This window comes from Stegostoma tigrinum, chromosome 29 (genome assembly GCF_030684315.1).
Source record: "Stegostoma tigrinum isolate sSteTig4 chromosome 29, sSteTig4.hap1, whole genome shotgun sequence".
In the NCBI taxonomy this organism is placed as follows: Eukaryota; Metazoa; Chordata; class Chondrichthyes; order Orectolobiformes; family Stegostomatidae; genus Stegostoma; species Stegostoma tigrinum.
This window is the reverse complement of record NC_081382.1, coordinates 1,621,844-1,649,618: the sequence shown is the minus strand read 5'-3', so window position 1 is coordinate 1,649,618 and position 27,775 is coordinate 1,621,844. Positions and strand designations below refer to the sequence as shown.

At 45.7% G+C, this 27,775-nt stretch overlaps 1 protein-coding gene across 1 annotated transcript in view; it reads left to right on the top strand.

Annotated features, from left to right (window-relative positions):
- The first annotated feature begins 7,531 nt into the window (after nucleotides 1–7,531).
- The window catches only part of LOC125465552 (protein AMBP-like), a 37,192-nt gene continuing 16,948 nt past the window's right edge, over nucleotides 7,532–27,775 (top strand). Inside the window, exons 1-5 of the mRNA XM_048559193.1 lie at nucleotides 7,532–7,741; nucleotides 17,433–17,575; nucleotides 18,907–18,986; nucleotides 26,972–27,085; nucleotides 27,168–27,269. Coding sequence (XP_048415150.1) covers nucleotides 7,628–7,741; nucleotides 17,433–17,575; nucleotides 18,907–18,986; nucleotides 26,972–27,085; nucleotides 27,168–27,269 — 553 coding nt within the window. The 5' untranslated portion in view covers nucleotides 7,532–7,627. The remainder of the gene's footprint in view (nucleotides 7,742–17,432; nucleotides 17,576–18,906; nucleotides 18,987–26,971; nucleotides 27,086–27,167; nucleotides 27,270–27,775) is intronic.

Sequence of the window (27,775 nt, the reverse complement as noted above, 5' to 3'; positions counted from 1 at the left end):
CACACACCCCTGAACACTATGGGCAATTTAGCATGGCCAATCCACCTAACCTGCACATCTTTTTGGATTGTGGGAGGGAACCGGAGCACCCGGAGGAAACCCACGCAGACAGGGGGATGATGTGCAAACTTGACACAGACAGTCGCCTGAGGTGGGAATTGAACCCGGGTTCCTGGTGCTGTGAGGCTGCAGTGCTAACCACCGAGCCACCGTGCTGGACACAAGGAATTCTCAAGTGCTGTCAGAGAGATATGGGATTAAAGTTACCATTCAATTTCCTGCTTGTTTTGGCACACTGTTGCTGGCGATGGTTATTTCAGATACAGTGAGCATGGGATTTTGAGAGAAAATTGCATTCTCTTCATGTTAATTCTCTCATATGATGTGGCTGTTGGAGGAAAGGTTGTTGTTGGGATACCTCCCTGAACTGCTGTGGTCCATCAACATTGACTGGTCAGGAGAACCCCAGTGACTCACTTGGCCATTCCGTAGACATCCACCTTACTGTGGCTCTGTATTTAGAGCAGACCAGGAAAGGATGGGCAGGGTTCCTTCCAGAGAGGACATCACTCAACTGATGGACTTTCCCAAAAATCAACGATAATTTCATGAGACTTATTTGGAATTCCAAATTTATTTATGAAATTTGGCTGCTCTGATGGGATTAGAAGCTGCAATGCCAAAGCATGAGCCTGGACAACTTGGTCAGTGACATTAGTGTCAGCTGATTTGATTCACTCCAGGTGATATCAAGAAATGGTTGGAGACACTGGGCACCTCCTTTACAACATTCCAGCATAATACTGAAAATGAATGCTCCAGAATTTGCCACTTCACAAACCAAGCTGCTCCAGTACAGTTACAACACTGGCCCAGTGACTAGACGCATCTACGTAACAAGTGTAGAAAATTGCCCAGTTATGTCTTATACACAGAAAGTAGGAAAAATCCAACCCTGCCATTTAACACACCATGAGCCAATGCTCGATCATCAGTAAAGTGATGGAAGTTGGCTGCAACAGTACTATCAAGCGGCATGTACTCAGCAATAACCTGCTCAGTGGTGCGCAGTTGGGGATCCACCAGGGCCACTCATTATGATGTCCTGACCTCATGACAAAGAAAAATTGCAGCACAGGAACGGGTTCTTTGGCCCTCCAAGCCGGTGCCAATCAGATCCTCTACCTAAATCTGTCATCTATTTTCCAAGGATCTGTATCCCTCTGCTCCCTGCATATTCATGTATCTGTCCAGATACATCTTAAATGATGCTATTGTGCCAGCCTCTACCACATCCACTGGCAACGCGTTCCAGGCACCCACCACCCTCTGCATAAAGAACTTTCCACGAATATCTCCCTTAAACATTTCCCCTCTCACCTTGAAATCATGATCCCTAGTAATTGAGTCCCCCACTCTGGGAAAAAGCTTCTTGCTATCCACCCTGTCTATACCTGTCATGATTTTGTAGACCTCAATTGGGTCCCCCCTCAACCTCCGTCTTTCTAATGGAAATAATCCTAATCTACTCAACCTCTCTTCATAGCTAGCACCTCCATACTGGCAACATCCTGATGAACCTCCTCTGCTCCCTCCCCAAAGCATCCACATCCTTTTGGTAATGTGGCGACCAGAACTGTACACAGTATTCCAAATGTTGTTGAACCAAAGTCCTATATAACTGTAACATAACCTGCCAACTCTTGTACTCAATACCCCATCCAATGAATGTAAGCATGCTGTATGCCTTCTTGACCACTCTATCTACTTGCGTTGCCACCTTTAGGGTACAAAGGGCCTGAACACCCAGATCTCTCTGTGCATCAAATTTCCCCAGGGCTTTTCCATTTACCATATAGCTCGTTCTTGAACTGGATTTTCCAAAGAGCATCACCTCGCATTTGTTGAATTAAACTCCATCTGCCATTTCTCTGCCCAAATCTCCAATCTATCTGTATTCTGCTGCATTCTCCGACAATCCCCTTCACTATCTGCTACTCCACCAATCTTAGTGTCATCTGCAAACTTGATAATCAGACCATCCATACCTTCCTCCAGATTATTTATGTATATCACAAACAATAGTGGTCCCAACATGAATCCCTGTGGAACACCACTGGCCACAGTTCTCCATTTTGAGAAACTCCCTTCCACTACAACTCTCTGTCTCCTGTTGCCCAGCCAGTTCTCTATCCATCTAGCTAGTACACCCTTGACCCCATGCAACTTCACTTTCTCCATCAGAAACCATGGGGAACCTTATCAAATGCCTTACTGAAGTCCATCTGTATGACATCTACAGCCCTTCCCTTATCTATCAACTTCGTCAAAGAATTCTATCAAGTTGGAAAGACATGACCTTCCCTGCTCAAACCCATGTTGCTTGTCACTGATAAGCATATTTTCTTCCAAATGGGAATAGATCCCATCCTTCAGTATCTTTTCTGGCAACATCCCCACCATTGATGTCAGGCTCACTGGTTTATAATTACCTGGATTATCCTTGCTACCCTTCTTAAACAAGGGGACAACATTAGCAAGTCTCCAGTTCACTGGGACCTCACCTGTCCTCAAGGATGTTGTAAAGATATCTGTTAATGCCCCAGCTATTTCCTGTCTCACTTCCCTCAGTAACCTGGGATAGATGCTATCCGCATCTGGGGACTTGTTCACCCTAACGCTTTTTAGAATACCCAAAACTACGCCCCCATGGTGACTTGACTGAGAGTAATCATAAATCTATCCCTAACATCAACATCCATCATGTCCCTCTCCTCAGTGAATACCGATGCAAAGTACTCATTAAGAATCTCACTCATTTTCTCTGACTCCTCGCAAAACTTCCCTCCTTTGTTAACCTCTCTTTAAAAGCCTCCCACATACCAAACGTGGATTTACCCTCAAATAGCTGCTCCCAATCCACATTCCCCGGCTCCTGTCGAATTTTGCTATAGTTGGCATTGCTCCAATTCAGCACTCTTTCTTTAGGACCACTCTCATCATTGTCCATCAGCATTCTAAATCTTACGGAATTGTGATCACTATTCCCAAAGTAATTCCTGACTGAAACTCCAACCACCTGGCCAGGCTCATTCCCCAACACCAGGTCCAGTATGGCCCCTTCCCAAGTTGGACTATTTACATAGTGCTCGAGAAAACCGTCCTGGATGCTCCTTACAAATTCTGCTCCATCTAAAGCCCTAACACTAAGTGAATCCCAGTCAATGTTGGGAAAATTAATATTTCCCATCACCACCACCCTGTTGCGCCTACATCTTTCCATAGTCTATCTACATATTTGTGCCTCTATCTCACCTCACTGTTGGGAGGCCTGTAGTACAGCCCCAACATTGTTACCACACTCTTCTATTTCTGAGCTCTGCCCATATTGCCTCGCTGCTCGAGTTCTCCATAGTGTCCTCCTTCAGCACAGCTGTGAGATCCTCTTTGACCAGTAGTGCAACTCCTCCACCCCTTTTACTTCCCTCTCTATACCACCTGAGCATCTATATCCTGGGATATTTAGCTGCCGATCTTGCCCTTCCCTCGACCAAGTCTCAGTAATAGCAATAACATCATACTCCCAGGTACTAATCCAAGCCCTAAGTTCATCTGCCTTACCTACTACACTTGTCGCATTAAAACAAATGCACCTCAGACCACCTGCCCCTCTGTGTTCATCATCTGCTCTCTGGCTACTATTCCCCTTAGACACACTGACTTCATTATCTAGTTCCTTACAGGCTTTAGTTACTACCTCCTTACTGTCTACTAACCTCCTCATTTGGTTCTCATCCCCCTGCCACATTAGTTTAAACCCTCCCCAACAGTGTTAGCAAAAGCAGCTCCTAGGACATTGGTTCCAGTACTGCCCAGGTATTGACCATCCGATCTGTAATAAAGCCACCTTGGGCGTTGGTTCAAACATAATGAGTTCCTCACCTCATTACAAAAAGAGCTTCATTCCAGGGGTGAGCTGAGAGTGCAGGCCTTGACATCAAGGAGCCCTACAACTGGAATCAATGGGTATTATATGGCAAACTCTCTGGTGGTTGGAGTCATACCTGACACATAGGAAGATGGTTGTAGTTGTTGGATGTCAGTCGTCTCAACTCTAGGACATCTCTGCAGGAGTTCCTCAGGGTATTGTTCTAGGCCCAAACAATTTTGACTGCTTTACCAATGACCTTCCCTCCATCATAAGTTGCACAGTGTTTAGCATTGCGGCCTCACAGTGCCAAACCTGGATTCAATCCATCCTTGGGTGACTGTCTGTGCAGTATATGCACATTCTCCTTGTGTCTGCATGGATTTCCTTCAGGTACTCCAGTTTACTCCAATAAGAAACGATCTTAGCACCAACCCTTGACATTCAATGGCGTTACCATCATCCTGAGGGTCATCATTCACCAGAAACTCTACTGGTACAAATCAGGAGTGTGATGGAATACTCCCCACTTGCCTGGATGAGTGTAGCCCCAACAACACTCAAGAAGCTTGGCACCATCCAGGACAAAGCAGTCCATTTAACTGGCACTACATTTAGAAGCATTTCACACCCTCCACTACCAATGCTCACCAGCAGCAGTGCCTACTATCTAAAAGACACACTGCAGAAATTCACCAAAGATCCTCAGACAACACCTTCCAAACCCACAACCATTTTCATCTAGCGGAACAAAAGCACTGTTGCTGGGTCGAAATCCTGAAATTTCCTTCCTAAGGGCATTGTGGGTCTACACACAGCACATGGGCTGCAGCATTTCAAGAACGCAGCTCACTCCTACCTTCTCAAATCTCATCAATGGATATTTCAGAAATTGCACAACCAACACCCTCTATCCAACATAATGACCACATTTTATAAACAGTCCTTGCATAAGACAGCAACTCATATTCCGCCTGGGAACCCTGCAGCCTAATGGTATCAATGTGGACTTCACCAGTTTCAAAATCTCCCCTTCCCCTACTGCATCCCTAAACCAGCCCAGTTCGTCCCCTCCCCCCACTGCACCACACAACCAGCCCAGCTCTTCCCCCCAACCCACTGCATCCCAAAACCAGTCCAACCTGTCTCTGCCTCCCTAACCGGTTCTTCCTCTCACCCATGCCTTCCTCCACCCCAAGCCGCACCCCCATCTACCTACTAACCTCATCCCACCTCCTTGACCTGTCCGTCTTCCCTGGACTGACCTATCCCCTCCCTACCTCCCCACCTATACTCTCTCCACCTATCTTCTTTACTCTCTTTCTTCGGTCCGCCTCCCCCTCTCTCCCTATTTATTCCAGTTCCCTCTCCCCATCCCCCTCTCTGATGAAGGGTCCAGGCCCGAAATGTCAGCTTTTGTGCTCCTGAGGTGCTGCTTGGCCTGCTGTGTTCATCCAGCCTCACATTTTATTATCTTGCATAAGACACTGACCATACATCAGGGTGAAAAAAAATCACAGTAGTTAGAATCCATTGACTGCTTGTCAGCCTTCAAGCAGTTTCCAGTGTTTACAATGGATCTCTTTGATGCTTGAAACCTATTATTAACACTCTTTTGAAGAAGATTACTTTTGTAACTGACAATTGTGCTCCAATCTAGCAAACAGTTTTGTATCACTTTAAAGATCATTTTCTCAACAATTTAAAATGGATGTACTCAGAGCTACTTGTGATTATATATGCAGATGAGTTTAAGCAGAAACCCAGACTAAACAAGTGCAATTTTCAGCAGAATTTACACTGGAATCTGGGATAGCTCTTAAGAGTACGAACCTTGCGGGGGGGGGGGTGCTGGTTCGATCTGTCCACAGTCCCATTCGATTTTCCCCAAACCCATTCGATCGTTCCACACCCCCAGCTTCTTCTGATCTTCCTTCCAGTTCTCTCTAATCTGTTCTCCCACTCACAGCTCTGCCTGATTCCCATTCCAATGCTGCGCCTGTCCTTTGCATATGTGCAGTGTGCACTGATGTGCTGGGCTCTCCCATCATTGAGAATGGGGATGTTTGTGGAGCTTCCTCCTCCAGTGAGTTGTTTAATTGTCCACCACCATTTTTTATTGTATTTATTTGTGGGATGTGGGTGTGGCTGGCTGGCCAGCATTTATTGCCTGTCCCTAGTTGTCTTTGAGAAAGTGGTGGTGAACTTCACAACTAAACGTGGTAGAAATGTAGAACCAAGATCTGATCCACTGGTTGTTAGATCGACTAGCTCTGTCTATTATATGTACTTAAGTTGTCTGGCATGCAAGTAGTCCTGTTTGGTAGCTTCACTAGGTTGACACTCATTTTTTTAAGTATGCCTGGTGGTGCTCCTGGCATGCCCTTCTGCACTGTCCATTGAATGAGGGTTGATTCCCTGGCTTGATAGGAATGGTTGAGTGGGGGATATGCTGGGCCATGAAGTTACAGATTGTGTGGAATTACAGTTCTACTGCTGTTGATGGCCCACAATGTCTTGTAGATGCCCAGACTTGAGTTGCTAAATCTGTTCAAACTCTTATCTCATTTAGCATGGTGATAGTTCCACACAACACGATGGAGGTCATTCTCATTGTGAAAGTGGGATTTTATCTCCACAATGACTGTGCGATGGTCACTCAGCGATACTGTCATGGCCAGATGTATCTGCAGTCAGCAGATTGGTAAGAATGAGGTCAAGTATGTTTTTCTCTCTTGTTGGTTCCTTCACCACCTGCCACAGACCCAGTCTAGCCAGTCTATCCTTTAGAACTTGATCAGCTTGATCAGTAGTGCTGCTGCTGAACTACTCTTCATAGTGGACATTGAAGTACCCCACCCAGAATACATTTTGCACCCATGCCAACCTCAGTGTTTCAGTTAAGTGTTGTTTAACATGGAGGAATACTGTTCCATCAGCCAAGGGATGAATTAAACATTGCCCATGATTAACCTGAAGCCATAAGACATCGTGGAGTCAATGCTGAGGGCTCCCAGGGCAATTCCCTCTTAGTATTCCCAGTATTCTACTGTGCTACCATCTTTGTGAGACAGGAATATCCAGAAATGAGAATGGTGTGTCTGGGACATTGATTGTAAGGCACGATTATGTAGGTAATGTTATATCAGGCTGTTGCTTGACTAGTCTGTGAGACAGCTCTCCCAATTTTGGCACTAGCACCCAGATATCAGAAGAGTTGGCTGGGGCTGTTTTTTTGGTGTTGTCATTTCTCGTTCCTAGGCTGATGCTGGCTGCCCCTTCTAGTATCATTCTTTATCCAAGACTTAATAGCAATTTGATACAACTAAGTGGCTTGCTAGGTGGGTTCAAAGAACATTTAAGGTTTGGATTCATTTGCAAGCCAGATCAACTAAAAATGGCAGATTTCCTTTTCCCTAATTATTGCAGCAAGTGTTCACCTAGGTATTTGTGCTTGAATTGTGTGGTGATATTCGAAGAATCTTTTGATTCTTAAGTCAGAGTGCTACAACACCTTCCAGCTCCCTGATAATGTTGTGAATGATTTACAGCTCACAAGAAAAATCAACTTTGGATGTTTGACCATCTCTTGTTGTAACTGACCCAGGATTGAGAAATCCTGAGCTAAATAGCTCCCTGTTGCTTCACGTTGTTGCTCATTTCTGTCATTTTGGATCACACCAGAGCTGACAACAGAAAATGAGGAGCCGTGTCGTCTTGCTGTTTGCTGTGCTCTTCCTGGGAACCGGAGCCGCCGTCCCACTGCGTGAAACTAACCACAGTCGGGTTCAGGAAAACTTTGATTTCAATCAGGTAATTGCCATTAGATTTAACACAGCAACTCTGGGTTTTCAATTTTGGAGTAAGAAACAGCAGCTAATTCAGAAACATAGAAATTGTTTGGCATAAAATGAAGCTGTTGAGTCTATTGTGTCCAGGCCAGACCAATAGGAACCACTCAGCCAGATCCTATTTTCCAGCTCTTTGTCCATATTCCTGCAGGCGATTAACTAGGACGATGTGGCCATCTTAGCTCGAGCCAACCACAGACATGCAAGAGAGTTCCTAGAGACCTGTTTACACCCGTAACACAATCAAAAAACATGTGGGACAAAAACAGAAGTTGCTGGATGAGGTCAGCAGATCTGGCAGCATCTGTGAAGAAGAAAATTACAGTTAATGTTTCAGGTCCATGGCACTAAGTGAGGATCTCAAGATGTGGTGAGAGCAGCTGTCTATGGAACGTTGAACATGACAGAGATATCTGTGATCCAGGGAGGATTCAAACCATGAGGGATGAAACTTCAGTTGGAATCTGCGTAGGGTGAGTCTGAGCCAGAGGCAGTCAATGAGGAACGCGATATGGTTGTGGAAATGAGTTTAGCAAATACCTGGTCAAACACCAGGAGTGACAGTGAAATTAATGTTGATGGACAAGAAGAAAGATTGGAATGGAAAGTATGTCAGAGAAAGGAGCAGAACATCTTCAAGGTGGGTATGCCTAGAAGAGATTTTGCAGTGAGTTAAATACTAAATAAAAACTGGAAGAACTGCAGAATCTGTAAGTCGGGAGCAAAAACAGAAGTTGCTGGAATAGCTCAGCAGGCCTGCAGCATCTGTGAAGGAAAAATCAGAGTTAACGTTCTGGGTCCATAATCCCCTCCTCAGAACTTACATACAACAAACATGTGGAATATGACCCCATATACAAACCCACGCAGAACAGAGCTGGAAATGACACTACCCAACTTAACAGACCAGATTGTATAAATACCAAGCGGAGGAGAATGACATTGGAGGCTGCCTGATGATGTTACCTACCATGGTGATGAAATGTCTGTACAATAACCAGCCAGCTTGGTGAGCAAGCCAACAAGCTCACACTTCCCTCCCACTTCACCCAGTCAAACATTCCTCCTCAACTTCCCACTAATCCTTTAATCTGTCACTTTAAATCCCTGGTTATCAACCTCTCTCTTCTCCCTCAATCCACTAAATCAAGGATCCTCATCATTCCAGGGCTGTACAGGCTAGATACAGGGAGGATGTTTCCCTGGGTTTGGACTCTAGAACCACAGGACTTAGGATAAAGAATGGACTAGGAGATGAGGAAGCATATCCTCACTAAAAAGACAAGTGAACTTGTGGAATTCTCTATCATCGAAGGCAGTGGAGGCCAAATCACTGAATATATTCAAGAGAGAGATTGATAATATTTTAGATTTTAAAGGTATCAAAGGGTGTGGGAAGAAAATGGGAATATGGCATTGAGATAGAGGAACAGTCATGTTCATACTGACTGACGAGACGGGCTTGAAGGGCCAATTGTTCTACTTGTACTCCTAGTTTCTATGTTAAGAGCTTGCAAAATGCACATGAGAGTGCCCATGTGTCCCTTTTCATCCTCTTGAGTTAACATTTACATGGCTAAGGCGCACTTGACAATGCAATGTTTTACAGCAGTTATGAAATTCCTGTGGGACTTCGGTCTTAGTGGATTGATTTTTTTCCACCGCTCATGCAAATTTTTCTTATGACTCACTGCTCAATGACCACAGCCTGTTGGTAATGGCCCAGACTGTGAATACTGTTCAGATTTTAATCCATTAAATATGAGGGAGGGATTTGCTACTGTGAGGTGTTCCTGCGTGATTATTTCACTGAGGCAGTATAAGTAGACCATCAGCTTATACACTTTCTTTCCAGGCCATACAGGGAATTAGTGGTTAATATGGTTTCTCTCAAATACTCTTGCTCTATCAGATCTGCCATGACATTCTGCATGACTTCTATCACCTCTGGTTTGAGTGGGTATTGTTTATGGGCTTAGTATTTCTGTCCCACTATCCAATAGGTGCTGTTCTTCCCAGTCCACAATACAGTGTGGAGCTGGAGGAACACAACAGGCCAGGCATCATCTAAGGACTTCAAACTGTGTTATCTCTGACTCTAGCATCTGCAGTTCTTGCTATCTCTTACCAGTCCACAGCCTTGTTTTAAATCTGCCCAAACCCCTGCTATTGTGTCACACAGTGGATCCCCATGTGCCTGTCCTTGCTCCAATCCTTGTTTTGGAGAACTGCACTGGATTTCTGTGCCATGTATGTAATTGAATGTTGAAGTCCAACATAAAAATAAAAAAGATAAATCAAATAAAAACACTCTATTTACAGCCCTGCCAGCCCAGTTCGTGCTCTCACCTAGCCTCCAAACCACACCAGGCAAAGACTCCAAACGACAAAGGGCTTCAAAACTCGAGGGCTTGCTTCCAGTCCACAAAGTGCCTTTTGTCCAGGACTCACCTCCTGTGTGGCCTTCGGATCGGGACCTCGCCTCCCTTCTAAAGCCTCCAGTCTGGGACTTTGGGTCTTTTTCCCTCGGCCCCTCCGTATCGCTCTCTCTCATCTTTAACATCTATTAACAAGTTTAACTCACTCAATATAGCCAGTCCTCGGACTGCTGGACCCCCTAACTATCACTGCTGAATATACCTGGATCTTCATCCTCTGTCTGGTGACTACTGCTTGCTGTTGTTTCTGACTCAGGGTTTGGATTATCTCGATCACATGGGTTCTGTCATGAGCTGGTAAGATGGATATAGAACTGGCTTTGTCAGTCGCAGTGGAAGGGCCACTGGTGGTCCTGGTGTTCCACAGGGATCAGTGCTCAGACCCCTGTTGTTCACAATACATATGAATGATTTGGAGGAAAACAGAAGTAGCCTGATCATACAGATTGGGGGAGCTGCAGATAGAACATAGAGCATAGGAGAGTACAGGCCCTTCAGCCCATGATGTTGTGCCGAACTTTTACCCTAATTCTAAGATCTATCTACCCTCCATCCCAACCTTATCCTATCATCCATAGGCCTATCTAATAGCCGCTTAAATGCCCCTGATGAGGCAGACTCCACTACCCTCTCCGGCAATGCATTCAACACCCCAACCACTCTCTGAGTAAAGAACCCACTTCTGACGTCTCCCCTATATCTACCTCCACTCACTTTAAAACTATACCCCTACATAATAGCTACCTCCACCCTAGGAAAAAGTCTCTGGCTGTCTACTCTTTCTATACCTCTGATCATTTTGTACACCTCTATCAAGTCACCTCTCATCCTTCGTTGTTCTAAAGAGAAAAGCACTAGCACTCTCAACCTTTCCTCCTAAGATCTTCCCTCCATTCCAGGCAACATCCTGGTAAATCTCCTCTGCACCTTTCCAATGCTTCCACATCTTTCCAGTAATGAGGCAACCAGAACTGGACCCCCTTCTAGGTTTGAGGGAAGGATTCAGATACCTGGATAATTGGGGCTCATTCTGGGGTTGGTGGGACCTCTATAAAAGGGATGGTCTACACCTGAACCAAAGGGGTACCAATGTCCGGGGGGGGGGGGGGGGGGGGGGAGAAATTTGCTATTGCTCTTTGGGAGGGTTTAAACTAATTCAGCAGGGGGATGGGAACCTGAATTTTAGCTCCAGTATACAGGAGGTTGAGAGTAGTGAGGTCATGAATAAAGTTACAAGGTCACTGGAGTGTACCGGCAGACAGGAATGTGGTTTGAAGTGTGTCTACTTCAATGCCAGGAGCATCCGGAATAAGGTGGGTGAACTTGCAGAATGGGTTGGTACCTGGGATTTCGATGTTGTTGCCATCTTGGAGACATGGATAGAGCAAAAACAGGAATGGTTGTTGCAGGGGCTGGGGTTTAGATGTTTCAGTAAGATCAGAGAAGGTGGTAAAAGAGGGGGAGGTGTGGCATTATTAGTCAAGGAGAGTATTACAGTGGCAGAAAGGACGTTTGATGAGGGCTTGTCTAGTGAGGTAGTATGGGTTAAGGTTAGAAACAGGAAAGGAGAGGTCACCCTGTTGGGAGTTTTCTATAGGCCTCTGAGAAGTTCCAGAGATGTAGAGGAAAGGATTGCAAAGATGATTCTGGACAGGAGCGATGATAACAGGGGAGTTATTAAGGGGGCCTTTAACTTTCCAAATATTGGTTGGAAATGCTATAGGTCAAGTACGTTAGATAGGTCAGTTTTTGTACAGTGTGTGCAGGAGGGTTTCCTGACACAGTACGTAGATTGGCCAACAAGAGGTGAGGCCACTTTGGATTTAGTTCTAGGTAATGAACCAGGCCAGGTGTTAGATTTGGAGGTAGGTGTGCACTTCGGTGATAGTGACCACAGTTCAGTTACGTTTACTTGAGCAATGGAAAAGGATCGGTATATACCAAAGGGCAGGAGTTATAGCTGGGGGAAAGGCAATTATGAGGCCATTAGGCAAGATTTAGGATGCATAGGATGGAGAAGGAAACTGCAGGGGTTGGGCACAGTTGAAATGTGGAGCTTGTTCAAGGAACAGCTAATGCGTGTCCTTGATAAGCATGTACCTGTTAGGCAGGGAAGAAGTGGTCAAGCCAGGGAACCGTGGTTTACTAAAGAAGTTGAATCTCTTGTCAAGAGGAAGAGGGAGGCTTATGTAAAGATGAGGGGTGAAGGCTCAGTTAGGGTGCTTGAGAATTACAAGTTAGCCAGGAAGGACCTAAAGAGAGAACTAAGGAGAGCCAGGAGGGGACATGAGAATTCTTTGGCAGATAGGATCCAGGAAAACTCTAAAGCTCTCTATAGGTATGTCGGGAACAAAAGAATGACTGGGCCAATTGAGGACAGTAGTGAGAAGTTGTGCATAGAGTCTGAAGAGATAGGAAAGGCGCTAAATGAATATTTTTCATCAGTATTCAAACAGAAAAAAGACAATGTTGTTGAGGAGAATACTGAGATACAGGCTATTAGACTAAACGGGATTGAGGTTCAAAAGGAGGGGGTGTTAGCAATTCTGGAAGGTGTGAAAATGGATAAATCCCCTGGGCTGGATGGGATATATCCTAGGATTCTCTGAGAAGCTAGAGAAGAGATTGCAGAGCCTTTGGCTTTGATCTTTATGTCGTCATTATCTTCAGGAATAGCGCCAGAAGACTGGAGGATAGCAAATGTTGTCCCCTTGTTCAAGAAGGGGAGGAGGGACAATCCTGGTAATTACAGACCAGTGAGCCTTACTTCGGTTGTGGGTAAAGTGCTGGAAAGGATTATAAGAGATAGGATTTATAATAATCTAGAAAGGAATAACTTGATTAGGGATAGTTAACATGGTTTTGTGAAGGGTAGGTCGTGCCTCACAAACCTTACTGAGTTCTTTGAGAAGGTGACCAAGCAGATGGGTGAGGGTAAAGCGGTTGATGTGGTGTATATAGATTTCAGTAAAGTATTTGATAAGGTTCCCCACGGTAGGCTATTGCATAAAATACTGAGTCATGGGATTGAGGGTGATTTAATGGCTTGGATCAGAAATTGGCTAGCTGTAAGAAGGCAGAGGGTGGTGGTTGATGGGAAATGTTCATCCTGGAGTTCAGTTACTAGTGGTGTACCACAAGGATCTGTTTTGGGGCCACTGCTCTTTGTCATTTTTATAAATGACCTGGATGATGGTGTAGAAGGAAAGGTTAGTAAATTTGTAGATGACACTAAGGTTGGTGGAGTTGTGGATAGTGTGGAAGGGTGTTGTAGGTTACAGAGGGACATAGATAAACTGCAGAGATGGGCTGAGAGGTGGCAAACGGAGTTTAATGCAGAAAAGTGTGAGGTAATTCATTTTGGAAGCAGTAACAAGAATACAAAGTACTGGGTTAATGGTAAGTTTCTTGGTAGTGTAGATGAGCAGAGAGATCTCAGTGTCCATGTACATAGATCTCTGAAAGTTGCCACCCAGGTTGATAGGGTTGTTAAGAAGGCATACGGTGTGTTAGGTTTTAATGGTAGAGGGATTGAATTTCAGAGCCATGAGGTCATGTTGCAGCTGTACGAAACTGTGGTGTGGCCGCACTTGGAGTATTGCATACAGTTCTGGTCGCTGCATTATAGGAAGGACGTAGAAACATTGGAAAGGGTGCAGAGGAGATTCACCAGGATGTTGGCTGGTATGGAGGGAAGGTCTTATAAGGAAAGGCTGAGGAACTTGAGGCTGTTTTTGTTCGAGAGAAGAAGGTTTAGAGGTGACCTAACAGAGACATACAAGATGATCAGAGGATTAGACAGGGTGGACAGTGAAAGCCTTTTTCCTCAATGGAGATGGAAAGCACGAGGGGACACAGCTTTAAATTAAGGGGTGATAAATATAAGATAGATGTCAGATGTAGGTTCTTTACTCAGAGGGTAGTCAGGGTGTGGAATGCCCTACCCCTAACACTAGTAGACTCGCCAAGTTTAAGGGCATTTAAATGGTCATTGGATAAACATATGGACAATAATGGAATAATGTAGGTTAGATGGACTTCAGTTTGGTTTCACAGGTCGGCGCAACATCGCGGGCTGAAGGACCTGAACTGCGCTGTAGTGTTCTATGTTCTATGGACACAATACTCCAGATGTGGCCGAACCAGGGTTTTGTATATATAGCTGCAGCATAACTTCACGGCTCTTGAACTCAATCCCTCTATTAATGAAAGCTAACACACCATACGCCTTCTTAACAATTCTATCCACCTGGGTGGCAGCTTTCAGGGAACTGTGGACACGAACCTGAGATCCCTCTGCTCCTCTATGCTGTCAAGAATCTTTCCATTAGCCCTGTATTCTGTTTTCAAATTTGTCCTCCCAAAATGAATCACCTCACCCTTTTCAGGTTTAAACTCCGTCTGCCACTTCTCAGCCCAGCTCTGCATTCTATCAATTCCCTTTGTAACCTAGAACAGCACTCCGCACTGTCCACAATGCAACCCGACTTTGTATCATCTGCGAAAAGGATAGTAAGGAATATTTCCAGGGGATACAGCAGAACATAGATTGGCTGCACACGTGGATGGAGAAATGGCAGATGGAATTTCATCTGGAAAAATCTGAGATGATACATTTTTGATACTATCCAGAACAAAACACCCCGCTTGACTGGCACCAAATCATCGCTATTCAGTATCAGCATTATGCACCATCTTTAAGATGCAAAGCAGAAATTTACCAATGATCATTGGACGGAACCTTCCAAACTCACAATCACTACCATCTAGAAGGAGAACAGCAAGGATACATGGGAACAACCCTACCTGCACGTTCTGCTCCAATCTATTCACTATCCTAACAATCCTGGAAATCCCCCCCTAATGGTATTGTGGGCTATCCCACAGTACATGGACTATAGTAGTTCAAGAAGGTAGGGCATCACCATCTTCTCAAGGGCAGCTAAGGATGGACAATAAAACACTGGCCCAAATAGCTATAAGCATGTCCCTTGAATAAAATAATCACTCTATAATTGCTGTTGGGCTTGAAAGCCTCACTTCAGACCTCCCCTTTTGGTACTTATTTGCTTTGTCCCAGTAAACCATCCTAATTCTATGATGTCCCAGGCCCTCAGCCTAAATGTGATGATCTGGCCCACAGTTGGGAGGACTCAGAGTACATATTCTCAGAACACCAAGTGGCTGCATCACTTAAACAATATTATGCATGTTGTAATTCCCCAATTTACAGGTACCAATAACTGTAACATTGCTCAGGTATGGGAGATAATTCAGATCCAACGATGCAACTCACATTGCTTATGCACTTTGTCAGCTTAGCATCTAAGAATAATCAATCTATAATTGCTTTTTAGCTTGAAATGTCCACTTCATAATTTTGAACTTGTTACATTTCACTGGTATAGTGCACTGAAAATCAAGTTTCACTATTCCTGCAGCTGTCATAGAAAATAAAACTGTTACACAAGTACACAAAATTCCTGAATTTTCAGACCCAGGCTGACAGAAAGCACGAACCAAATTTCTGAATTTTAACAAGCATTACCATTTGATACAAGTATATAGTTCCTAGCTGCAGGTAAACAATTATGAACCATTAGTATACTGGTTAAAACTCTAATTTGCTACTAAACTCCCCCATACACACACAAAACATGGGTGCGATGTGAGTGTAATGGATGCTATGGAGGGAAATCTGGGAAAGCAGTTCAGTGGTCCCTGTTCACAGGATGTGCTGGCTTGGGTCTTGTGCTATTCAGTTCAGAGACTACTTCTGAATCTCCCTTCTCTGGATGCTTTCACTGATTTTTGCAGGAGGCACAGGGTGGCTGATTCACACTTATAAAGGTTTTTAACTCATTTCTTAAAGGTCACAGCTTACAGCAACTGCTGACAGAAAAATAACCTGGTGTCCTTCAAGCTTTAAGTGCTTTTGACTGCAGAGAACAGACAGCATTCATGAGCTGCTGGTGGTCTTTATTTTCTTTGTATCTTGTTAACAGCCCAAACTATCGATGACTTGAGAACCATCGTTCTCAAAGCAGAAAGGCTTTGTCATTAATAACTGGTACTTGTCACATACCAATTAACTACTTGTTGCCCTCTGAGTCTCCATTTGTACACAATCCTTTGGATTCAGTTCATCTGCAAATTACACTTCAACTCCTGCTGAAACCAACAGCTGTGCAAATAGTGTTTACATTGAGAGCTCTCAACACATTCAGCGATAATTCAAAAATTGTTGGTTTTAAAACAATTCTTTTCAAAGAACAAACAACAAAGAACAAAGAAAATTACAGCACAGAAACAGGCCCTTTGGTTCACCAAGTCTGCGCCAATCCAGATCCTCTATCTAAACCTGTCGCCTATTTTCCAAGGATCTGTATCCCTCTTCTCCCTGCCCATTCATGTATCTGACCAGATAGATCTTAAATGGGCTATTGTACCCACCTCTACCACCTCCTCTGGCAAAACCTTCCAGGCACCCACCACCCTCTGCAAAAACAACTTTCCACGCATATCTCCCTTAAACTTTTCCCCTTTCACCTTGAAATCATGACCTCCTAGTAATTGAGTCCCCTGCTCTAGGAAAAAACTTGTTGCTATCCACCTTGTCTATACCTCTCATGATTTTGTAACCTCAATCAGGTCCCCCCTCAACCTCCATCTTTCTAATGGAAATAATCCTAATCTACTCAACCTCTCTTCATAGCTAGCGTCCTCCATGCCAGGCAACATCCTGGTGAATCTCCTCTGCACCCTCCCCAAAGCATCCACATCCTTTTGGTAATGTGATGACCAGAACAGTACGCAGTATTCCACATGTGGTTGAACCAAAGTCCTATACAACTGTAACATGACCTGCCAACTCTTGTACTCAATACTCATATTTTGGTCCACAATTAAAACTACAGAGAAATTTAAAAATATGGTCTTTACAGATCCAATTTGCGACTTCTTCTTGAATATTTTACTTCTAACTTTTACTTTTCTGATCAGTCTGTCATCAAGAGATTTTTGTCTAAAGCCTTATTAAAGTCCAAACAAAAAAAGTATTGCAGCATCTCTAGGTTTCTGAGTTTGGGGACAATGGTTAATGCAGCAACACTGGAGGTTCTGAATCCTAATGGTGAGCATATAGTGTGTGATTAATTTCATCATGGCCACATGTCTTCTTTGGTTTCTTTTAATAAAATCTGTGTTTTTATTTAGACTCTTGGACAATGGTTCTCGATTGGATCTGCTGGTGATAGCCTCTGGTTTGAGACACTGATGGGTACCTCAAGAATGATCAAATTTATATTGTCAGCAACTGAAGAAACAAACAAATTCAAAGCCATCCTTGTGCATGAATGGTGAGAGTTCCTGCACATTGCTGTCATTTCCTGACTCCCCTGGAAAAGACATGCCCAAAGCAACACTGACCCTGGTGAACTCTGCCCAAGGGCTATTAGAAAAAACAACCTAGGTTCTCGTTAGAGGAGATATGAGGCCAAGTGATCTTGATTCCTATTCAGTAACCAGCAAGGGGTCAGTTTGTATGTTGCATATACCCTCACCAATCTTTGTATATCACATAAACCCTTACTGGCCAAGAGGTGAGACTTTGGATGTCAGATAATGGCAGAATAGCAAAAAACTGCATCAGGAACTAGTCCCAACAAAAGTTAGCGGGAATTTGAGCAGAAGGCATACTTCCTGGTGCAGGGATGAATTCCAGAGCAGATTCTAAACCCATAGCAGAGGCTAATTCAAGAGTACAGGCTAATCTCAGAGTACAGGCTAATCCCAGAACAAGGGCTAATCCTAGAGCAAGGTCTAAACTCATTGCAGGGTTAATTCTCCCATTCTCAAATCTCAATTTGCTCCCAACTGAAATATATTGTAAGAGGGAAAACAACATCCATGGCTATGCAAGGATGTTAGAGATAACATAAAGACAAAATAAAGGCATACCAAATTTAAAAGGCAAAGAAGATTGGGAAACTTTTAAAGATCAACAGAAATTATGAAAATATCGTAAAAAGAACAAAGGTTAATTGGAAAAGAAAATGAGCATGAAATAGTAAAAAATGGATAGCAAAAGCTTCTATATGTTGATAAAAGGAAAGAGAATAGAGGATAAGAATGGGAGTTAATGGTGGGGAACACATAAATGACAATATCTTGAAATCACTATTTTGCTTCAGTTTTCATAGTGGAGGACACTTATGGCATTGCAGTAGTAACAGCAAATGCAGAGGTTATAGAAAAGGACAAACTTAGAACAATCATTATCATGGGAAAAAGTACGGAATAAACTATTGGGATTAAAGACAGGCAAGTCCCCAGGACCCAATGGCCTATATGCTAGTGTCTTAAAGGAAGTGGCGATAGAGATAGTGGATCCATTGATGACAAGACTTCAAAAATTACCTGGGTGTGGGAAAGGTGCCAGTGGATTGAAAAAATGTTAATATAACACCTCTATTCAAAAAGGGAGGGAGGCAGAGAGTATGAAACCATAGATCAGTCATTGCATCTGAATACGTGTAAAGTCTCTGTGACGTTGCTGAATATCTGTGCAGAATGCATGTGGGCTGTCATAATGTTTAATATTTCATTATCCAGCAGGTTTTACACATCTAAAATTCAATTAATAATTTAAAAAATAGTAAATTACCTCTCCTTTTTATTTTTTTCTTAGGAATGGAACATGTATTAATATGACAGTATACTATGAGTACCTGGAAAGTCAACAAATGTTTAAATATATTCCTGTGCCAGGTAGGACTTAAGTATTGATGTAGAACTGCTCCCCAAAGGTTGTTTACCCTCGTTTAATTGCAGTATTTGCTTATTCTAATGTCACCTGTCTATCCCCATTTTCCAATGTACATAAACACCGCTAACTGTATTGTGACTCACACTAAGTGTGACTCACACAGCGCCAGGGGCCTGGGTTTGAATCCACCCTGGGGTGACTGTCTCTGTGTGGAGTTTGCACATTTTCCCCGTGTCTGTGTGGGTTTCCTCCAAATGCTCCAGTTTCCTCCCACAGTCCAAAGATGTGCATGCTAGGTGGATTGGCCATGCTGAATTGCCCGTAGGGATGGGTAGACTAGGTGAGGTAGAGCTGGGTGGGTCTGGGTGGATGCTTTGAGGTTTGGTGTGGACTGGTTGGGTCGAAGGGCCTGTTTCCAGACTTTAGGGATTCTATGATTCAATGACTCTAAGTTCTGCTCAGCCAGTACCCAAGGAGGTCTCCAAACTTCTCCAGTTCTGGCTCATACCAGGTATTGGCTCTATTACTTTTATTATTGAGGTCCCAGCCACACAATCATGTAGTGTTTGCAGTGACTATGTGCAGTTAGTGATCATTTTGCCTGAATTTACATGGGTATAATCAGTTAGAAGGTATTTGGGATATTGATCATCCATTAAATACTGATGAAAGCCACAATTTGCTAATGAGCATGGTAGCATACTGAAAGACTTCATTTGACATACCATTGACTGTCAAAAATCTCATCTGAGGTACCCCACACTCTTTCTCAATTCTCTGAGGTGTACTGTCACTCCTTGTAGAGTGGAACACTCTTTGTATTCAAGACAACAAAGTGTGGGGCTGGATGAACACAGCAGGCCAAGCAGCATCTTAGGAGCACAAAAGCTGACATTTCGGGGCCAGCCCAGCTCGTCTCCGCCTTCCTAAACTGTTCTTCCTCTCACCTATCCCGTCCTCCCACCTCAAGCCGCACCTCCATTTCCTACTTACTAACCTCATCCCACCCCCTTGACCTGTCCGTCCTCCCCGGACTGACCTATCCCCTCCCCACCTCCCACCCATACTCTCCTCTCCACCTATCTTCTCCTCTGTCCATCTTCAGTCCGCCTCCCCCTCTCTCCCTATTTATTTCAGAATCCTCTCCCCATCCCCCTTTTCTGATGAAGGGTCTAGGCCTGAAACATCAGCTTTAGTGCTCCAAAGATGCTGCTTGGCCTGCTGTGTTCATCCAGCCCCACGCTTTGTTAGATAATAAAATGTGAGGCTGGATGAACACAGCAGGCCAAGCAGCATCTCAGGAGCACAAAAGCTGACGTTTCGGGCCTAGACCCTTCATCAGAGAGGGGGATGGGGGGAGGGAACTGGAATAAATAGGGAGAGAGGGGGAGGCGGACCGAAGATGGAGAGCAAAGAAGATAGGTGGAGAGGGTGTAGGTGGGGAGGTAGGGAGGGGATAGGTCAGTCCAGGGAAGACGGACAGGTCAAGGAGGTGGGATGAGGTTAGTAGGTAGCTGGGGGTGCGGCTGGGGGTGGGAGGAAGGGATGGGTGAGAGGAAGAACCGGTTAGGGAGGCAGAGACAGGTTGGACTGGTTTTGGGATGCAGTGGGTGGGGGGGAAGAGCTGGGCTGGTTGTGTGGTGCAGTGGGGGGAGGGGATGAACTGGGCTGGTTTAGGGATGCAGTGGGGGAAGGGGAGATTTTGAAACTGGTGAAGTCCACATTGATACCATGTGGCTGCAGGGTTCCCAGGCGGAATATGAGTTGCTGTTCCTGCAACCTTCGGGTGGCATCATTGTGGCAGTGCAGGAGGCCCATGATGGACATGTCATCAAGAGAATGGGAGGGGGAGTGGAAATGGTTTGCGACTGGGAGGTGCAGTTGTTTGTTGCGAACTGAGCGGAGGTGTTCTGCAAAGCGGTCCCCAAGCCTCCGCTTGGTTTCCCCAATGTAGAGAAAGCCGCACCGGGTACAGTGGATGCAGTATACCACATTGGCAGATGTGCAGGTGAACCTCTGCTTAATGTGGAATGTCATCTTGGGGCCTGGGATGGGGGTGAGGGAGGAGGTGTGGGGACAAGTGTAGCATTTCCTGCGGTTGCAGGGGAAGGTGCCGGGTGTGGTGGGGTTGGAGGGCAGTGTGGAGCGAACAAGGGAGTCACGGAGAGAGTGGTCTCTCCGGAAAGCAGACAGGGGTGGGGATGGAAAAATGTCTTGGGTGGTGGGGTCGGATTGTAAATGGCGGAAGTGTCGGAGGATAATGCGTTGTATCCGGAGGTTGGTAGGGTGGTGTGTGAGAACGAGGGGGATCCTCTTGGGGCGGTTGTGGCGGGGGCGGGGTGTGAGGGATGTGTCGCGGGAAATGCGGGAGACGCGGTCAAGGGCGTTCTCAATCACCGTGGGGGGGAAGTTGCGGTCCTTAAAGAACTTGGACATCTGGGATGTGCGGGAGTGGAATGTCTTATCGTGGGAGCAGATGCGGCGGAGGCGGAGGAATTGGGAATAGGGGATGGAGTTTTTGCAGGAGGGTGGGTGGGAGGAGGTGTATTCTAGGTAGCTGTGGGAGTCGGTGGGCTTGAAATGGACATCAGTTACAAGCTGGTTGCCTGAGATGGAGACTGAGAGGTCCAGGAAGGTGAGGGATGTGCTGGAGATGGCCCAGGTGAACTGAAGGTTGGGGTGGAAGGTGTTGGTGAAGTGGATGAACTGTTCGAGCTCGAACAGTTCATCCACTTCACCAACACCTTCCACCCCAACCTTCAGTTCACCTGGGCCATCTCCAGCACATCCCTCACCTTCCTGGACCTCTCAGTCTCCATCTCAGGCAACCAGCTTGTAACTGATGTCCATTTCAAGCCCACCGACTCCCACAGCTACCTAGAATACACCTCCTCCCACCCACCCTCCTGCAAAAACTCCATCCCCTATTCCCAATTCCTCCGCCTCCGCCGCATCTGCTCCCACGATAAGACATTCCACTCCCGCACATCCCAGATGTCCAAGTTCTTTAAGGACCGCAACTTCCCCCCCACGGTGATTGAGAACGCCCTTGACCGCGTCTCCCGCATTTCCCGCGACACATCCCTCACACCCCGCCCCCGCCACAACCGCCCCAAGAGGATCCCCCTCGTTCTCACACACCACCCTACCAACCTCCGGATACAACGCATTATCCTCCGACACTTCCGCCATTTACAATCCGACCCCACCACCCAAGACATTTTTCCATCCCCACCCCTGTCTGCTTTCCGGAGAGACCACTCTCTCCGTGACTCCCTTGTTCGCTCCACACTGCCCTCCAACCCCACCACACCCGGCACCTTCCCCTGCAACCGCAGGAAATGCTACACTTGTCCCCACACCTCCTCCCTCACCCCCATCCCAGGCCCCAAGATGACATTCCACATTAAGCAGAGGTTCACCTGCACATCTGCCAATGTGGTATACTGCATCCACTGTACCCGGTGCGGCTTTCTCTACATTGGGGAAACCAAGCGGAGGCTTGGGGACCGCTTTGCAGAACACCTCCGCTCAGTTCGCAACAAACAACTGCACCTCCCAGTCGCAAACCATTTCCACTCCCCCTCCCATTCTCTTGATGACATGTCCATCATGGGCCTCCTGCACTGCCACAATGATGCCACCCGAAGGTTGCAGGAACAGCAACTCATATTCCGCCTGGGAACCCTGCAGCCACATGGTATCAATGTGGACTTCACCAGTTTCAAAATCTCCCCTTCCCCCACTGCATCCCTAAACCAGCCCAGTTCATCCCCTCCCCCCACTGCACCACACAACCAGCCCAGCTCTTCCCCCCCACCCACTGCATCCCAAAACCAGTCCAACCTGTCTCTGCCTCCCTAACCGGTTCTTCCTCTCACCCATCCCTTCCTCCCACCCCCAGCCGCACCCCCAGCTACCTACTAACCTCATCCCACCTCCTTGACCTGTCCGTCTTCCCTGGACTGACCTATCCCCTCCCTACCTCCCCACCTACACCCTCTCCACCTATCTTCTTTGCTCTCCATCTTCGGTCCGCCTCCCCCTCTCTCCCTATTTATTCCAGTTCCCTCCCCCCATCCCCCTCTCTGATGAAGGGTCTAGGCCCGAAACGTCAGCTTTTGTGCTCCTGAGATGCTGCTTGGCCTGCTGTGTTCATCCAGCCTCACATTTTATTATCTTGGAATCTCCAGCATCTGCAGTTCCCATTATCTCTCCCACGCTTTGTTATCCTGGATTCTCCAGCATTTGCAGTTCTCTGATCACTCTTGTATTCACTCATGATTTAGAAGGAAAGAAAGGATATGATTGAAGTACATAGAGTTTTAACAGGACTGGACAGATTAGATGCAGGGTGGATGTTTCCCCTAGTTATGGAGTCTAGTACAGGTGTCAGTCTCAAGATAAGGGGTATACCATTTAAGTCTAAGGTAAGGAAACATTTCTCCATTCAGACAGTAGTGAACCTGTGGAATGCAAGTACGACTGGCACAATATTTCAGTGGTTAGCACTGCTGCCTCACAGTGCCAAGGGCGCGGGTTCGATTTCACCCTTGGGTGACTGTCTGTGTGGAGTTTGTACATTCACCTAGTGTCCGCGTGGGTTTCCTCTGGGTGCTCTGGTTTCATCCCACAGTCCAAAAATATTCAGGCTAGGTGGGTGAGCCATTGTAAATGTGGGGTTACAGGGATGGGACAGAGGGCTGAGATGCTCTTCAGAGGGTCAGTGATGACTCAACAGGTGAATGACCTCTTAGTGCACCACAGAGAATCTGTGATTCTAAAACCTGTGCAGAGTAAGTGCAGCCTGTCACAGAATAGTGTTGCTAAATTGCCCCACAGAGTGCAGGAACGTGTAGTCTAGGGGGTGGCCATAGTTAATGCAGAGATATGGGGATGGGGTGGGGAGTGTGACTGAAAAGCTCTTTGGAGCTTTAGTACAGACTTGATGGGCCAAATGGCTGCACTGCAGGATTCTATGATTCCATGAATTCTCTACCACAAAAGGCTGTTGCAATTAAGTCACTAAATTCATTCAATAAAGAGAGAGGTACATTTTAAAACATTTAAGGCATCCATGAGTACGAGGAGAAATCCAGAATATGGCACTGACATAGGAGGTTGGCCATGTTCATCTTGAAGATTGATAAGTCCCCTGAGCCTAATGGGATTTATCCAAGGATTCAATGGGAAGCGAGGGAAGAGATCACAGGGCCTTTGGCGATGATCTTTTCATCCTCACTGTCCAAGTGTACAATGCCGGAAGACTGGAGAGAGACAAATGTCGTTCTCTTGTTCAAAAAAGGGAATAGGGATAACCCTGGAAATTACAGGCTAGTTAGTCTTATGTCAGTGGTGGGCAAATTATTGGAAAGGGCTCTGAGAGATAGGATTTATGATCACTGTTTGATTTGTGATAGCATGGATTTGTGAGGGGTGGATCATGCCTCACAAACCTTCTTGAATTCTTTGAAGAAGTGGCCAAACACGTGGATGAAGATAGAGCAGTGGATGTGGTATATATGGATTTAAGTAAGGCGTTTGATAAGGTTCCCTATGGTAGGCTCATGCAGAAAGTAAGGAGCATGGGATAGGGGGAAATGTGGCAGACTGAATTCAGAACTGGCTGACCCTTAGAAGACAAAGGATGGTAGTGGACGGAAAATATTCAACATGGTTCTGAGTGGTGTACCACAAGGATCTGTTTTGGGTCCTCTTCTATTTGTGATTTTTGTAAATGATTTGGATGTAGGAGTGGAAGGGTGGATTAGCAAGTTCGCGGACGATGCAAAGATGGGTCGAGACAGAGCGGAGTGCTGTTCTAGGTTACAAAGGGACATTGATAAGATGCAGAGCTGGGCTGAGAAGTGGCAGATGGGGTTTAACCCTGAAAAGTGTGAGGTAATTCATTTTGGAAGGACAAACTTGAAAGCAGAATACAGGGTTAACAGAAACATTCTTGGCAGTGTGGAGGAGCAGAGGGATCTCGGGGTTCATGTCCACAGTTCCCTGAAAGCTGCCACCTAGGTGGATAGAGTTGTTAAGAAGGTGTGTTAGCTTTCATTCATCGAGGCTTGAGTTCAACAGCCGTGAAGGTATGCTCCAGCTATACAAAACCCTGGTTCAGCCACATCTGGAGTGTCCAGTTCTGGTCACCTCATTACAGGAAAAATGTGGAGGTGTTAGAAAAGGTGCAGAGGAGATTTACCAGGATGTTTCATGGAATGGAGGGTAGGTCTTACAAGGAAAGGTTGACAGTGCTGGGGCTTTTCCTTTTGGAACAATGAAAGATGAGAGATGACTTGATAGAGGTGTACAAAATGATCAGAGTTACAGATAGAGTAGACAGCCAGAAACTTTTTCCTTGGATGGAGGTAGCTATTACAAGGGGACATTGTTTTAAGGTGAAAGGAGGTAGATACAGGGGAGACGTTAGAGGTAGACACTTTACTCAGAGAGTGGTAGGGGCATGGAATGCATTGCCAGAGTGGGTAGTGGAATCGGCCTCATTAGAGGCATTTAAGTGGCTATAAGACAGGCATATAAATGATAGTATAAGGTCGGGTTGGAGGTTAGATAGACCTTAGGTTTAGGGTAATAGCACCCCTCCTCCTCCTCCTGCGACCTGTCCGTCCTTGGCCTCCTCTTGTGTCACAGTGACTCAGATTGCAAATTATCTTCTGCCTGGGAACCCTGCAGCATCGGAGGCTGAAGGGCCTGTATTGTGCTGTACTGTTCTGTGTTCTCTGTTCTATGAAAGCTGGAACTGGTTTGAGTGCCGAATGCCTACTTCTTCTCTTAGTTTCTACATTTTAATGTCTCTTGGTCAGAAAGAAAAAGCTACAACCAGACAAAGAAAGTGATAAAAACTGGAAGAACTGCAGAGATGCTGCAAATCAGGAACAAAAACGGAAGCTGCTAGAAAAACTCTGCAGATTTGGCAGCATCTGTGAAAAAAGAAATCAGAGTTCATATTTTGGGTCAGGTGACCCCTCCTGAGAACACTTCCTCAGAAAGTGATACCTCACTTTCCATCCAACAGCCTCGTATTCAATGTGTCATCCTCAAACACTTCAGCCAACTCCAGTTAAACCCCACCACCAGGAACATTTTCCATTCCCCACCCCTCTCTGCCTTCCGCAAGGACCATTCCCTTCACCACTCATTAGTTCGTACCACAATTCCCATGAACCACTCCAACCCACTTGATACTTTCCCCTGTAACCATAAAAGATGCAACACCTGTCCACACAGCACCTCCCTCACCTCCATTCAAGGCCCTAAACAGCCCTTCCAGGTGAGACAGAACTACACCTGCATCTCCTCCAGCCTCGTCTATTATATCCACTGCTCCCAATGTGGTCTTCTCCATGTCAGTGAGGCCAAACATAGACTAAGTGACCGTTTTGCCGAGCATCTTCGCCTGGCCCAGAATGGCCAACCTAACCTCCCGGTCATCGCCCATTTCAACTCCCCATCCCACCCCTCCTCCTCCTCCTGCAACCTGTCCGTCCTTGGCCTCCTCTTGTGTCACAGTGACTCAGATCGCAAATTATCTTCTGCCTGGGAACCCTGCAGTTCGGAGGACTCAACATTGAGTTCTCCAATTTCAAATAATCTTGCCACCCATTCCCCACCTCCTGCATCAGACCCACCTCCTTTCAGACACCAACTGGAATCTTCCAGATTCCACCTTCTGACCTTCCCTTCCAGACACCAATCAGATTCATTCCAACCTACCACCAGTGTCCACCATTCCGCTTCCACCCCATCCCCACCACCCCTCTTTATCTGCAGCTCCCCCTACCGCCACATTCAGTCCTGAATTAGGGTAATACCTGAAACGTTAACTGCTGCTTTCCTCCAGATGCTGTCTGGCTTGCAATGTTCTTCCAGCCTCCTCTTTGTCTCCCTTGGATTCCAGAATCTGCAGTTTTATTGTCTCTCCAAAGAAAGTGATTAAGCAACTGTAAAATTTGTTTTTCAGGCTATGATGCTCATATTGCCATTCAAGTCGGTCTCATCCAGTACCAGGAATTTGCATTTTTAATCTATGACAGTCAGATACAAGGAAGAAAGACCAAATCAGTGGCTCTGTACGGTAAGAGATTCTACATGAACTCCTCTACTCTCTACTTTCTAATGGTGATTTCTGGATTTTTAACTAAATGCCCGTCTCCTAGGAAGGACACGGAAGCTGAGGACAGAGATCAATGAACAGTTCAAAGAGTTTGTGTTAAGACAAGGGATCCCAGAAGAAATGATCATGTTTCTGCCTGATAAAGGTAAGCACATCATGAAAGCCCAAGAATGAGCAGGTTGATGGGGGAGATGGGGGTGTCTTTCACACGACTGGTCATTGAACTTGGAAACCTATTAAAGCAGGCAGGAACTGTGATCTATCATAGCAGGATAAATCTAAACAGGTCAGTTACCAGCCTATCAGTCTAATCATGCTGCAAATAAATTACACTAGCCTGCTCAATGATGCCTAGCTTGGGTTTTTCAGCTCCTGACCTCATTACAGCCTTGGTCCAAAAACGGACAAAACAGCTGAATTCCAGGGTGAGATGAAAGTGAGAGTCCTTGATGTCAAGACAGCATTTGACTGAATGTAGTATCAAGGAGCCCTAGTAAACTGGAATCAATGGGAATCAGGAATAAAATTCTCCATTAGTTGAAGTCATACCTGGCACAAAGGAAGATAGTTGTAGTTGTTGAAGGGCTGTCATCTCAGCTCCAGGACATCGCTGCAGGTGTTCTTCAGGGTAGTGTTCAAGGCACAACCATC